The following is a 15,229-nucleotide window of genomic DNA, read 5'->3' on the forward strand; positions in this document are numbered from 1 at the left end:
TGTGACAATCCTTATCTTCTTGTCTGAATAAAAAGTCATTGATAATGTCAGAATTTGAACCGAACCTCTACATGAAAGTTCTAGGAAATTGTCTCAGCTTTCCAGGAAAAAAAAATTGAGATCATTTGCACTTCTATAACTCAAGATATAGGCTGCAAACTAAACAGTGTCTAGGCTGTAGGACAGATTCGGACTTCTTTATTGTTGCTATAATTTGAACTTGAAAATGGTCTTTTTAAATCTTAGACTCCTATAAAAGTTGCAGGCCTATGAACTTTTATTGTTGTGTTATTTTTCTAGTTAAGAGTTATTTTTATTATTAGTAGTTTTGTGATATTGTTTTTACAGATTGTCATGTTGATTTTAAAGTTGTCTTGTATATTATGCATTTTCATACTTTATTTATATAAGCATGATTTAATATCATTAAAAAACATATGAACATGTGAACAATTTGTTTAAAATTTCAAATCATTCATTAACAACATAAAAAATAAAAAAAATAAAAACAATGTTTAAAAAACACAAGTATTAATTTGAAATTATAATTAACAAATAAAAATAATATTAAAATATTACACTTTGAATTATGCATCTCAGGTTTTTGCTAATTTATAGGTCTTGTTCGGCTTTTAGTTGTTGTGCTTTAAACTTAGTTCAACATTCAGACTTGTTATTATAAAGTATGCTTTAATTAAGGATTATTAATACTTCAAGTGTAAATACTGATATAAAACCTCTATAAAAATATAATTTTAAATACTAATCAATAAATTATTAAAAAAAACATTGGTTCTGTTGAGTAAAAGAACATCTCAAATTATGGGTGAAAACATGTAAGAGAATACATATTTAAAAGAAAAAACAAAACAAAACAAAACACAAGATAATGGTGCCTGTAAGACAAAACAATAGGCTTAGCACTGATCACATAAGTGTATTATGATAAAGTAATCTAATCAGATACAAGGACATTAAAAAAAAATCGTCTAATTTTGCTAGTCACTATATGCTCCTGAACGGTAAAATTAATGATTTTTTAAAATTAGTATAGTAATTTAAAAGTGTTGATAAAATAATATTATTTGGAAAAAAAAAGTGAAATAGCATAATTTTATTTTGTCCAACATTTACTAAATGTTGCTATTTTTAACTACAACAACTACCACCTAATTGGATACAGTTGTATAAATGGTTAATCATTTCATATAAAAACTATAATTTTATAAATTTTTCTTTTAAATAAGTTTTATAGTAAAAATATACATCTTTAGCCAACTTGTAAACTCAAGAACGGACTCCAATTCAAATCTTAAGAAGCTATTGGTCACATAATAGTTTTCACGACTAATTCTGAGGGGTCAGGCGTGAGTTTGTCATAACCAGAAGAAAACTTATCCTAAATAGATTACATAGATGATCTAACAGATGTATTTCTAGACCAATAAGACATGTCCAGGCTTAGATGGAGATCCAGTCATGCCAAACCAAAATGGTAGCTAAAAAAAACCATAACTTTTGATCTGATCATTAGATTACGCTTAAATTTTTACAGAAATTTTCAAATGTCGTTTTCTTTACATTAGTTATGGAATAGCTATTTTGACCATCAGATCTTTAGATTTCAAAATCCTCACCCTCGAACCTGTTTTAACAGTTCTGATAATTTTGTGATTTTTTTTACAAACTAGTTGACCAATTAATCTTGAATTTAAATAGATATCACATTTGTGAACCGCGGTATGAATTAAAATCTTGTCGCGGTTCTCAACTGCAACATCTAAAAGTTTGCTATTTTTTCAAAACTTTTAATTTCTATATCATTTCATCATTTATTTGCATTTTACATGATAATTGCCCAATTTATCTTAAATTAATGAGTATTATTTTTATTTAGCACTTAAAAAATAATAAAATAGCATAGTACAAAAAATATTTAAAAAAGTAGCATAGTTTAGCTGGGACTCGTGAGTCAAAAGTGTCATTTGTGACTTTTTTCAATTCTAAAAATAAGTTGACACAATTTATAATAAAAAGAGAGGAGAGAGAGAGAGAAAAACAAAGAAAAAAAAGAAAAAATAGACCTTAGAGACACACCAAAACTTCGTTGATGACAATATTGGCACCATTGGAAAGATATTGACGATATGAATTCAATAACACCAACAAAGGTTAATAATGGTGTCCATAATAGGTCATACAAACTGTTCAAATATATCAAGGCTCATTTATCTTTGAAGTGCTCAAGTTGTACACTCATGTCACTGTTGATAACCTTCCTTTATGTCATTTGATTCATCTTGTCAATATTATCGGAGCTTTGGTGTGTCTGTAGAGCCTTTTTCCTTTTTCTTTTTGCTTTTGTGAAGAAGGGGAGAGAGAAAAAAAATTAAAAATGATTTTAAAAGCATATCAAAGCTCTAATAATGACATTATTGATATTGGTGGAAAGATCTCAAGGAGATAAATCCACTGACATTAAAGAATGTTATCAATGGTGACCAAAGTGTATCATGCAAGCCGTTTGAAGACAAATGAGCCCCAACATATTTAGACAGTTGGTGTGAGCCACTCCGATTACTGTTGATAATTTTTTTTATATCATTGGATTTATTTTGTTAAGATCTTTTCAATAATATTTGTATCATCTTCATTGGAGTTTTGATATATTATTTTTTTTATTTTTCTTTTTTTATTTTATCATTATAAATTATTTCAGTGGTACTTTTTTCATTATTTTTTTGATACAGTATTATTTTTTTTGAGTTCTAAATTAAAAAAAAAAAACTCCAAAATTAACTGCTCCGTGGTGTAATAATGTTTGAGCAGAAGCATTCCTTGTTATTAGGGTTCCTTGTCGGTAATTTCCCTATACATAAATGACGGTGCGGTCCTCAACTGACCCCTCGGTCAACTTCCTGCGTCCCACGCATCTCCACACTTGCCAATATCTCGCAGCTCGAGTGTTTTATCACGAGATATATAGGTTTAGCTTTAATGTTGATTTGGAGATCTCAACAAAGTGAATTTCAGAATCTGAGCGTTGTGGCGGGAAAAAAATATATATATACTTGTACGAATAAAATGGCACATCGCAAAAATTCTTGGAGAGAGAAACTAAAGATTTGGTTTTTAGTGATAAAAAAACAAAAAACAAGGCTATTTTTGGCTTTTACATATTTTAAAAAAAATATTGAAAATAATATAATTAAAAAAATTAATCAAACTGCACAATTTTTATTACAATGAAAAATATAATTTTTATAGCTTGTCGATATTCAAAATAAAAATATCTAATAAAAATAAAATAAACAAAGAAAAGGGAGAGATAACGAAGAAAAAATAAAATTTTAGAAACATGTGGGAACTTTAATTACAATACCACCAAAAAGATCTTAACAAGACAGATCTAGTGACACTAAGGTGACCTAATATAATATAGTCTAGCCCAATATGTTGTATATTATTCGTTTTGAGCCTTATCGTCCTTACGATTCCTTGTAAAAGTAGGTTTCTGTGTATTGAGTTTCCTAGGCACTTTGTTGGTGTGACGTCCTTACTACAGTATAAAACATTTACAAGAATATAATAATAATAATAATAATAATAATAAAAGGGTCTGGTAGTTTAATGAAGCATTAACATTATCTCATGTTTGAAGCGTGAAATTTGTAATTCCTTTATATTCTTGGTGTACACAACTTGCAGTACATATAGATGCGCCAATTCTTACAATCAGCCATAATATTAAATCCGGTTATCCTCTTAAGGCATCATTTGTCGAGGTTAACCATTCACTTACCCTGCCTAACTCCTTCAAATGCCATCAGCCAAAGCTAATCATTAATTTGTCCCGGCCATCCATTCAGAAGCCATTAGCCAAAGCTAATTTTTTATTTGTACTGGGTCCCGGCCATCCATTCAGAAGCCATTAGTCAAAGCTAATTTTTTATTTGTACTAGCCATCCCTTTGGATGCTATTAGTAAAAAATAATCATTTATTTGTCCCAGTCATCCATTTGGAAGCCATTAGCCAAAGCTAATCAATCGTTTGTCTTGGTCATCCTTTCAAATGCAATTAGCTAAAGCAAATCATTCATTTGTCCCAGCCATTCCTTCTGATGCCATTAGTCAAAGTTAATCATTCATTTGTCTCGGTCATCCCTTTAAAAGCCATTAGTCAAAGCTAATCAATCATTTGTCTTGGTCATCCTTTCATATTCAATTAGCCAAAGCAAATCATTCATTTGTCCCCCCATCTCTTCGGATGTCATTAGCCAAAACAAATCATTCGTTTGTCTCGGCCATCTCTTCGAATGTCATTAGCCAAAGCTAATTATTCATTTGTCCTAGCCATCCCTTTGGATGCCATTAGCCTAAGCTAATCAATTGTTTGTCCTGGCCATCCATTCGAATACAATTAGTTGAAGCTAATCAATTGTTTATGTTGGCCATCCCTTTGGATGTCATTAGCCGAAGCTAATCAATTGTTAACATTTAAGCATTTGACAATCTGATATCTAAATTAATACAATACAATAACATTGATGATAAAGTATTTTTTTTATTATTTAACATTACTAAAAAGGAAGGTGAAGTCATCTACCTGCAATAGAAGCTCTACTCATGCTCCTTTATTGCTGCTATTGCACCACACCAGTGGTCCTTCTTGCAGTCACATACTTATCTCATAATTTTTTCTTATTCAAAGATATGTATTAGAATAATCATATCAATAGCTAATAGATCTTTCTTTCAATCATTTCTTTTTGTATATCTTATATTTTTCTCATTATACCCATTAATGTTGTCATCCTTTATCCAACCATAGTTATCATTCCTTCAAGTCGATATTACATAGAATCCATATTCATCCATTACTCCTATGTTATTTTCTATGCATGTTCATTTTCCTCATAATAACATACATACACATATCATGTATTTTCAATGTTAGTATCTCAATGTGCAAGTGTTTGTATAAGTCAATTCTTTTATATTTTTATATATAGTATTCACGTGAAAGTCTACTGTCACTATCTAATTTTAAATTGTTACTGTCCAATTTTCAACTGTTACTTTCTAACTTTGAAATGCTACTGTTTCATTTTCAACTGTTACTATCTAACTTTGAATTGTTATTGTTTAATTTCCAATTGTTACTAACTTTGAATTGTTACTGTCTAATTTTCAATTGTTACTGTTTGACCTTATCTCAGATTTTTACTTATATCTAGAGTTATAGAACTCTATCTTAATCGAGATTGGTCTCATTGGAAAGTTAAGACATGAGACTACAAGTTCTCTAAGAAAGGAAAACCCAGTTCTGCCTCTAAGATAGTCAAAACTGCTAAAAAAAAAATCAGACTTACTACTCTATAGGGTCTATCATGACCCAATCTCGGCTGGTAACCCATAACTGGAGTTCTATAGCTCCAAATTGAGCAACACCAATTTTCTTAGTTATCTAACATCCAAGACTATAATTTCTATTAAGGAACCTGGTTCTAATTCTCTTATCCTTCTATTCGAAATCTTACTGAAAGTCAGGAGACGAGTTTGTCCAGATCATCACCTCCCCTTCCCCTCACATAAAACATTCATAACTATATTTTCTGGGTAAATTATCATGGTTTCATATCCCCAATCACATATCACAGATGAATTAACTTAATTTTAACAACAAATACTTTTCCCCCAATTCAAGTTTAAGAACCCTAATCTATAATTCATATCAAGACATCAATTGATTATCGAATTTGAAATGACTAATAAGATCATGTTTAGAACACCTTACCCAGTGCGATTTAAGGTTTTGATCTTTAATCAATTGAAGATTCTTTTTAACTCCCTCATTTTTTATTGAATGACAACCAGCCCTCCATCTTCTCTTCTTGTTCAATTTCCTTATTAATCCCTTGCCCACAAGTATTTATTCCATCTATAAACCCTTAATTTTGGATGGGTTCTTGAAATTTTAGTGTTTTTCTCTTGATTTTGCAAGAATGAATACAAAAACTCCCTCTTTTCTTTCCTTATGATTTCTGCAGATTTTTGGGTGAGAATAAGAGTATTTATGCTTTATAATTTTTTTTTATTTGCATTTAGGCCCCCACATATTTTTTTTCTTCTTATAATTAAGTTATACCTCTTTTCATTTCTTATGATTTCACCCCACAACTTTTAGTTTAGTTTATTTTCTTTAATTTAATCCAACCCTCAATATTTTCGGGTTGATTTTTAATGTCTCAAAATATTTCGTCTGGAAACTTATATCCAAAAATTTTTGAATTCCCATTTTTATTTAACCATATGCATGAATTTCTTCACTTTTATTTCTCATGTAATTAGTTTGCAATCTACGCAACCTTTATTTTTCCCGGGGGTTTATCGTAAAACATATTTTTTTTGTTATTTTTTATTTATTTTATCACTCATTGATTAAACAAAATACAAAGATATTCATTATATCTTTTATATCACTAATAAACACATTTATATTTATGATATTTGTTTTGTTTTATTTTTTTTTGTTTTGAATATTGTTCTTGTTTTTGTTATGTAATAATAACCAAACAATAACTTATAATTGAATAAAGAAAATTATAAATTTAATGCCTGCATGTCTCTTTCATGTGGTTGTTATTTTTTAAAAAAATTATTATACTTAATTAAAAATATAGGCAGAATAGCATAATTAGAATTTTTTTGTAATTTTTTATTTTTTATCCCTCATCAATTAAACAAAATTATTTTTTATCCCTCATCAATTAAACGAAATATATTTATTCTATCTTATATATCACTATTAAACACATATATTTATGATATTTGTTTTTTTTTTGTTTCAATTATCATTTTTTTTTGTTATGTAATAGTAACCAAACAATAACTTATAATTGAATTAAAAAAACTTATATTCTATGCTAGTATAATTGTAAATGCAATGCGTACATGTCTTTTTCATTTTGTTATTAGCACTATTAATTAAAATATTAGTGGAATAACATAATTGAAAAAAAAATCATTGCAAAATAATATAATCTATACATGTTGCAATTGAAAAATACAACTTTTATCATAATAGTGACATCCAATAAATGAGCAAGAGAGATGAGATAAAAGAGAGAGAAAAAAAAAATTGAGCAAGAGAGATGAGATAAAAGAGAGAGGAAAAAAAAAAAAATTTGAAGGCATATTAAAACTTTAATTACGATATCATTGATACTATTAAAAAAATCTTAACAATATCAAGGATGGCCATTAACAATGACTCGAGTGGGCCACACTTATTGCTAAAGATGAGTGAGTCACCATCTATCTTTGAGTAATAAGTGTGGTCTGTTAAGGTGTAATATCCTACATTAACGGGTGAGGGTTTAATAGTTGGCTTTATTAGTAGTGTTGATTGCTAACATGTCATATGCGTTTGGGGCATCAGGCTTAGAAGTGGGTTCGCGTCACTAAGAATAAAACCGTGAGAGCAGTAAGGCCCAAAGTAAACAACATACAATATGTTAAGCGGAGCTGTTACATTTGGTATCAGAGCCGACTTCATTGGCTGTTCAGTTGTGCCGTTGGGGTTGCTGGGCTCCTTAAAGAGGGTGGATTGTAGTATCTCACATCAATGGGTAAGGGTTTAGTAGCTGACTTTATTAGTAGTACTGATTGCTAACATGTCATATGTGTTTTGAGGACGTCAGACTCAGAAGTTGGCTTGCATCACCAAGAACAAAATCGTAAGGACGATAAGGCATATAGGATAAAATACAAACTCATGTCTATGCATGTATATTTTAAATGCAAATTTTTAATTATACAAACATAATATTATGAGTTTATATAAGATTCACTTCTAAATAAAATGTTGATTGTTGTTGATATATGGATTGTATATTGATAATGTGAGAAAACATGTTTGCCGTTTACCGACAATGTGTGTCAAGTGCAAAAAAAAAAAAATTCAGTTGTTTTGGGCTTGAAAAGCCAGGTTGTTACATTTAGCCTAGATGTATATTACTAAAACATACAATATTTGGAACAATAAATAAATATCATTAATTTACTTTAGTTGATAATGAATATTATTTTTAAAAAACTAACTTAAAATCAAGATTTTTTCACTCATCAAAATCACACTAACAAAGATTTGTAATCATCATATGAAGATATTTTATTTCTAAAAAATAATATAATATAATTATATCTTACTTATTACAAATCATTTTTCAAATATATCAGATAACAAATCAAATAATTAAAACAAATCATTTTTCAAATATATCAGATAATAAATCAAATAATTAAACTAGTTGTATGTTAAGTAAAATATTTATACCAATAAATTAAAATCTAACATAATTGAAAAATAAAATAACAATGTCATCATAAATGCAATTTTTTTATTATCATTCTTTGAAAACATGATTGATTTTCATTTCTCTATATTATGTATATTTAAATTAAATATTTATTTTTCAATAACAATATTCATTTTCTTTTATATTGTTAAAAAAAATCAATCATTAAGGGAGAAAAACAATTATATATATATATATCACTCTTTGATTAATTAAAAATTATTTACACTAATTCATTCAATTTTTTAATTATTATAAATTATTAAGTTGTATAAAATAATTTATTATTTATTTTGAGCAGTTTATTTTTTAATATTAATTTTTTGAAATAAAAAAGTCAAAGTTTTAATATAATTACATTTTAAAAAGTATTTTTTTAGAAAATTATAATATTGATATACAGATAAAAATATATTTGAGAATTACCAAGATAAAGATTTAACAATTTCTTTTAATGACCTCAAAATTTAAACTTAATAAGTCAAGAATATTCTTAAACCCACCAAGTCAATGTATTATTATTTTTAATCAAAATGTACTAAATTGTAAATGATAAGAAATTATTAGGTTAGGGATTGTAGATGTAAATATAAGATTTATCATAAAAATTATTTGTAGATATTGATATATTAAATAATTACTCATACATAATTTGCTTTATACGTAAAAACCAGTTATTTATGTGTGTGTATGTTAAATAATATTTAAATAATGGATACAAGTATAAATGAATAATATCAAGATTTTTTTAAGTAATTAATAGTGTAAATCGACCTGTGATGCCCCTGGTCATCCCTGTTACACACACAGTAGCATTGTTGGCACCTTTGGCAAGTGTAATAATGTGTATCATAGACAGGGAGGGCTAGCAAGGCATATAAAATCAAAGGGCACAAGAGACATGGAACCCTGTTCTTGCTTCCTCAGCTTCTCCGAAGGGAAATTGACGGTTTTTTTCACCCAGCCTTAATTGTAAACTGGATATGAGTTCGAACAGCATAGCTTCAAATCGTTGGATGTCGGAGAAGATGGACGGCTTCGATCTCTCTCCCAATTCCAATTCAGATAACGAAGAGGAGGGAGTTCATGTACTGGCAGTTGATGATAGTCTTGTTGATCGCAAAGTCATCGAGCGTTTGCTCAAGATTTCTTCTTGTAAAGGTAAGGCTTGACGTCTGTCTCTTCGAGGAGTAATTAAGTATTATTAATTAGAAGTTGAAGTTTTGCATTGGGATTTGTTTGCAGTGACAGCAGTGGACAGTGGATGGAGAGCTCTAAAATTGCTTGGACTCTTAGACGAAGAAGACAAGGGCAGCAGCTCCTCCTCCTCCTCATCTGCTGGTTTTGATGTGAGTGAAGGAATAATAGTATATAAATAAATATCAATGATCTTGGACCTTTTCTTTTCTTTTCATTTTACTTGCAAAAAAAAAAAAAAACTAAATTCCCTGATTGATTTCATTTATCAGGTGTTGAAGGTGGATCTAATTATTACTGACTACTGTATGCCTGGAATGACAGGATATGAGTTGCTCAAGAAAATCAAGGTTAATTGATTAATTCCTAATCATTAATTGTGTCTCTCCTTTTTAATCAAACAAAGCAAAAATGTTGATAAATTTGGTGTATTGAGCAGGAATCAACTACTTTCAGAGAAATCCCAGTTGTAATTATGTCATCAGAGAACGTGGTGGCTCGAATCGACCGGTATGGTCTTCATTTCTCAATCAAAACTCCCACTTCTGTTTTTTTTTTCTTAATCATATATGTTCAAACGAAATTTAGAATCGATCGAAAACAGATGTTTGGAGGAAGGAGCTGAGGATTTCCTAGTGAAGCCAGTGAAATTATCAGACGTTAAACGTATAAGAGATTACATGGCAAGCAGAGAGGTCAGATCAGTTCAAAACCAGGAGGAGAGAAGCAGCAGCAATATCAACAAGAGAAAATTACAAGAGTGTTTTGATCCGTCTTCATCTTCATCGCCACCCTCTATTTCATCATCATCGTCCTCGTTATCATATCCGTCACGGTCTCCGTCTCTGACGCCATCTCCACCAGCGTTGTTTTCTTCATCAGCGCCGTGTTCTCCCTCGTCGCTAGATTCTCCGACTAGACGGCTCAAAATGACGGGCTTCGATTAGATCCTTACCGTCGTACCCATCCTCATTTGGTTTCCCCTCTAATCAGACAATGTTGCCATTGTCCGTTAATTTTAACGGTTTTTTATGCGAATTACATAGCTTTTAACTCTTTTGGCCCTATTTCTTTTTTTCTTTTCTTTTTTTGGCTGGAGGTTTTCCATTATTTATGAGGCATGAAGCGGTGCAAATTTAATACCCGATAGATAGGAATTGATTGGATTTAGAATATGCTGATAGAGGTAAAATACTTGTGCGAATGCCAGTTAGATTGTTGGATTTTTTTAATGAAATATTAAAAAGAATGCGTAATTTCAAATCCGTTGGCACGTTATAATAAATCTTATAATACATAGTTTATTAGAAGATGAGTTTTATTAAAGTAAATTCGATGAATACGGATTTACTTGGTAATTCCTCGTGACCATTGAAGTTTTTTAACTCAATTTAGCGGATAAAATTTAATATCTTTTTATAAAACTTTTAAATATTTAACATAAGTTTTAAATTAAATTATATAATTTTTGTGTGAATTATTGATTTAATAAATTAAAAAAATTTAAATAATTGGTTAAAATATTATTTGATTTTAAAAATATTTTTAAAATAATATTTTATCTTAAAAAATTTTGAAATTATACTAGTGAATTTGATTTTAAAAATATTTTTAAAATAACATTTTATCTTTAAAAAAATTGAAATTATACTAGTTAACTAAATATTAACAAGTCAAACTCATAATAATTCTATAAAAAATAAATTAAAATAAATTATGTAGTCTAATTTTTTAAAATAATTTTTTATTTAGAATATGATAGATTAAAACTGAGTGTCAGTCTAGTACTAATATATTTTAAAAAAATTATGATAATTTTGTATAAAAAATAATGAGTGTCAGTCTAGTACTAATATATTTTTTAAAAATTATGATAATTTTGTATAAAAAAAAAACAATAAAGTTTAATTTTGAATAAATCTAATGTTATTAAAAAAAAACATGTTTTTATTCCAATAAGAAATAACATATGAGAAGGGAAACAATGATCTCCGCTCCTCGTTATGTTCTTGTTTATAAGGTAGCACATGATTGCAATATATTTGTTAGACTTGGTTTTGGGTTGTTCCAAGAAGAATTTGAGTTATTAGATTACTTGTCAATCATCTAGTAAATTAAACTTGAATTCTACTTGAAACTCGACTTAAATTAGATTCTATGTCTTGGGATTTGCTGGGCAAACCTTTTAGGCCATGCTGAATTTAATAAATAAGCTTTTAAATGTTGATTTCTATAGAATATTTATACAAATGCTAGCTTGATAAGTAATATAAAAGAAAAACATATTATTTAATATTGGTACATTATGTTGACTCTGATGGTAACTTTGATGGCATTATTTATTTTTTAGTGAAGATAAAAGGAGGAATAATTTTATTAAAGCAACTATTATTAGGTGTAAAATGGTGGTGCCGTTTTCTTTCTTTCCTAGTTTTCTATTTTGTCATGGATAAGTGGCGGAGTAAACATGAGTTGGAAATGAGTTGGGCTGATGCTGTGGTGGGGGAATAAGTGATACTGTCTGACTGAGAGAATATTTGGAATGGGATTTTGTGGAAGCATGCACTGTCGGAGATGTTTCCTGGAGGAGGGGCCGGGCAGCATGGGCTATGGACTGTCACTGCAGTTTCTGTCTGGTGGTCTCTCTCAACAGCGGTGGTAGAGTTGCAAGTGCTCCGCTGTCACGGGAGGCAATACCTCCCCTAGAAAGATCATTGCCCCCAGCGTGAGAGAGTCAGGCTCTGTGGGCTTGCTTAAAAAAATGTGGACACTCTCTACACGCAAGCTCAGTGAGGTGTTCGTGCCATCCTAGTTCTGCAAACAGAGCATTTGATTTGGTTGTCTCATGTTGATCAACTGTCGTGTCGTGTAAACAAATATTATATCCTAAACAGGTGAACATTTGAGAGTAAAAAACTCTTTAATTTGATTTATTAGATCTTGAACTTGAATTTTCATCAACTTCTTTTCGTTTTCAGTAATTCATTGAAAAATAAATCAAGAATCTTCCAATGAATGTACGCACCGACTGTAAGAAAAGACTCTATGATGGTCAATATGGGTTTAGTTTCGATGTATGATGTTTTTCTTAACTTATGCGTGGCTGATATGAGATTTTAGTTTTGATAAAATATTTTTTTAATTTTAAAATATATTAAAATGCTTTTTTTATTTAAAAAAATTATTTTTAATATCAATATATTAAAATAATTTTAAAATTTTTTAAAAATATTAATAAAAAAATAATAAATTAAATTTTTTAAAATGTTTTTAAAATATAAAAATAAATCAATGTTAGGTTCTTCATACATGTTAATGTAAAAAATTATAAAAAAACCAAACAATTATATAATATTTACATTATATTTAGCTATTATGTTTATAAAAGCAATAACAATAAATGTATCAAAACAGTTTTAAAATATTCAATTACCTTAAAGAGTTAGAGAAGAAAATATGATTCTATTCATGTTTTTAAAAATTTTAATTTCTCTAGTTTAAAATTAAAATTTTTTATTTTTTATTTTTTTAATGTACTAATATAAAAAATAATTTTTAAAAAATAAAAAGATATTATTTTAATATATTTTTTATGAAAAACACTTTAAAAAATAATCATAACCATACTTTAAAATAAATTCTTAATCTTGTAGAACTATATTTTTTTATTTAATTATTTTATGGTGTTTTTTCTTTTAATATCTTGTAGGCTATTTTGAGTTATTTATCAATAGATAGATTAAAATATTTTTATGAATTAATATGCATGACTTTTGAAATCATATAAAATTTAATAATTTATGGAAAAATAATTTTGTGTGAATTTTAACATTTTTAAAATAAAATTTAACTAGATTGTTAACAATCTTTTAATATTTAATAATTAACACTTGCACATGCACACATAAATATATGTATGTGTGCTAGTGTTTATATATAACCCTTACAAATAATAAATATTAAAATAATTATATTTTTTTTATCTGTTAAGATACTGAAAACTTGAAATGATATATATATATATATTTTTTTTTATCAAATTGTCATGGGAAAGTTCCAGTTTTTAGAAAAATAAAAGAAAAGGAGAAAGCTTCATTATTTTATTATTCATGCGGCCAATTAAAAAAGAAGAAGAAAAGGGCCTTCCCGTTTTAAAACTTATAAAGTAAAATGATCAAATTTCAAAACATCGATGTCATGTGCTGCAAATTCTCTTGGTCATGTCTCTCGTGTGGCTATAGCAACATCAATATACTACAAGCATCCTATTCCTTTTAAATACCTTAACATTTGAAAGTAAATCAAAGGTTTTTAAAAAGTTTTTTTACTTAAAAATACTTTTAAATAATATTTTATTTTAAAAAATTAATTTTAATATTATCACATTAAAATAAAATAAAAACATCTAAAAATTTAATTTTAAACAAACAAAATAATTTTTTAAATTTTTTTAAAACATAAAAACAATCAGCATGTTGTAAGTTTCGGTAACAACGTAAAAGCAGTCTTGAAGTCAAAACAAGGGCAAAACACAAACAATAATGAGAACCGTGGAAATTGCAATTTATTCCAGAATTTTGAAGAAGGTTCTGGCTGGTGGCTACTTGAAAAAGTACTCGTACATGTATACGTACACGTATACACGTACACGTACACATAATCGGTCCAAACCTCTCCAACACCTGGTTCTTAATTTTGACTGAGAGTTTATGAGGTTTTGACCAGTTAGCCTACCATATTAAAAAAATTGGGAAACTTTATAAAGCTTCACTGTTCATGAGCTTTTTTTTTTCTTTTCAATTTTGTATTTTTTTCTTTTCAATTTTATTTTTAAATGTTTTTTAGCAATTTTTAAAATTATCTTTAAACCAATTAAATTGATCAAATCATATTAAAAAAACTTTCATATAAATTAATTTTAAACCGAACTAAGTAAGAAGTTAGTTTAAGAGTTATTTTTTCTCAATTTTGTTTATATATTCTTTTTACTAATATGTTGAGTTATTTTTGGACTGATCAAGATAATTGGGTCATATGATAATAATTTACATATAATTTAATTTTAAAATTAATTTAGATAAGAAGTTGGTTCAAAACATTTATTATTTGTATTATTTTTATCCTAAACTTTTTTTTATCATTTGATTAGGTTGTTTTTTATTGGTCAAAATCAACTAAGTTGTGTTAGAGTAATTTTTATATATTTTAATTATAAATTCAAATTAACCAGGATGCTGAATCGAAAGGATTTAAAATTGATTTATTTAATTGGATTTAATAACAATATCAAATAATTCTTTAAAACCTATATAATTTTTTTATGTATTTAAATTTTTTTAATCCAACCCCTGTAACAGAGAAATCATGTAAACTAGTCTTCTACTACAACGATTTTATCTATTTGATCATTGAAGGCACAAGGATTACTGCAATTACATGTTTTTTCCTTTTCCCAGATGAAAAAGAAGAAGAAGAGATGAAAAACATAGCTAACTTCTTAAAATTTGTCTCTTTGGTTCCTTAGGCTCGGCTTTTCTTTGGAACATGGAACCATTACAATTTGATGTTGAAATTCAGAAATCATTGAGATCATTTATGGACCTGCACGTCCTCATCTTCCTTTTGCTTCTGGTTGCTGGCCGGCCCAATCCATTAGCTCAATTATTAAATTT

At 28.0% G+C, this 15,229-nt stretch overlaps 1 protein-coding gene across 1 annotated transcript; it reads left to right on the forward strand.

Annotated features, from left to right (window-relative positions):
- The first annotated feature begins 9,194 nt into the window (after window positions 1–9,194).
- On the forward strand, window positions 9,195–10,706 carry LOC105112762 (two-component response regulator ARR5-like). The gene is made up of 5 exons (XM_011008596.1): window positions 9,195–9,521; window positions 9,606–9,709; window positions 9,830–9,907; window positions 9,997–10,067; window positions 10,162–10,706. The coding sequence occupies exons 1-5, from the start codon at window positions 9,344–9,346 to the stop codon at window positions 10,502–10,504; spliced, it is 774 nt and encodes a 257-aa protein (XP_011006898.1). The 5' UTR covers window positions 9,195–9,343; the 3' UTR covers window positions 10,505–10,706.
- The last annotated feature ends 4,523 nt before the right edge of the window (window positions 10,707–15,229 follow it).

Source organism: Populus euphratica, unplaced genomic scaffold (assembly GCF_000495115.2).
Source record: "Populus euphratica unplaced genomic scaffold, PopEup_1.0 scaffold367.1, whole genome shotgun sequence".
Classification (NCBI taxonomy): domain Eukaryota; kingdom Viridiplantae; phylum Streptophyta; class Magnoliopsida; order Malpighiales; family Salicaceae; genus Populus; species Populus euphratica.

What these genes read in the sequence shown, in the direction of transcription:
- LOC105112762 (XM_011008596.1), top strand. Translation starts at nt 9,344, where the DNA reads ATGAGTTCGAACAGCATAGCTTCAAATCGTTGGATGTCGGAGAAGATG. An exon ending in CAAGATTTCTTCTTGTAAAG is followed by an intron (nt 9,522 to 9,605) that starts GTAAGGCTTGAC and finishes ATTTGTTTGCAG; the next exon opens with TGACAGCAGTGGACAGTGGA. An exon ending in GTGGTGGCTCGAATCGACCG is followed by an intron (nt 10,068 to 10,161) that starts GTATGGTCTTCA and finishes GATCGAAAACAG; the next exon opens with ATGTTTGGAGGAAGGAGCTG.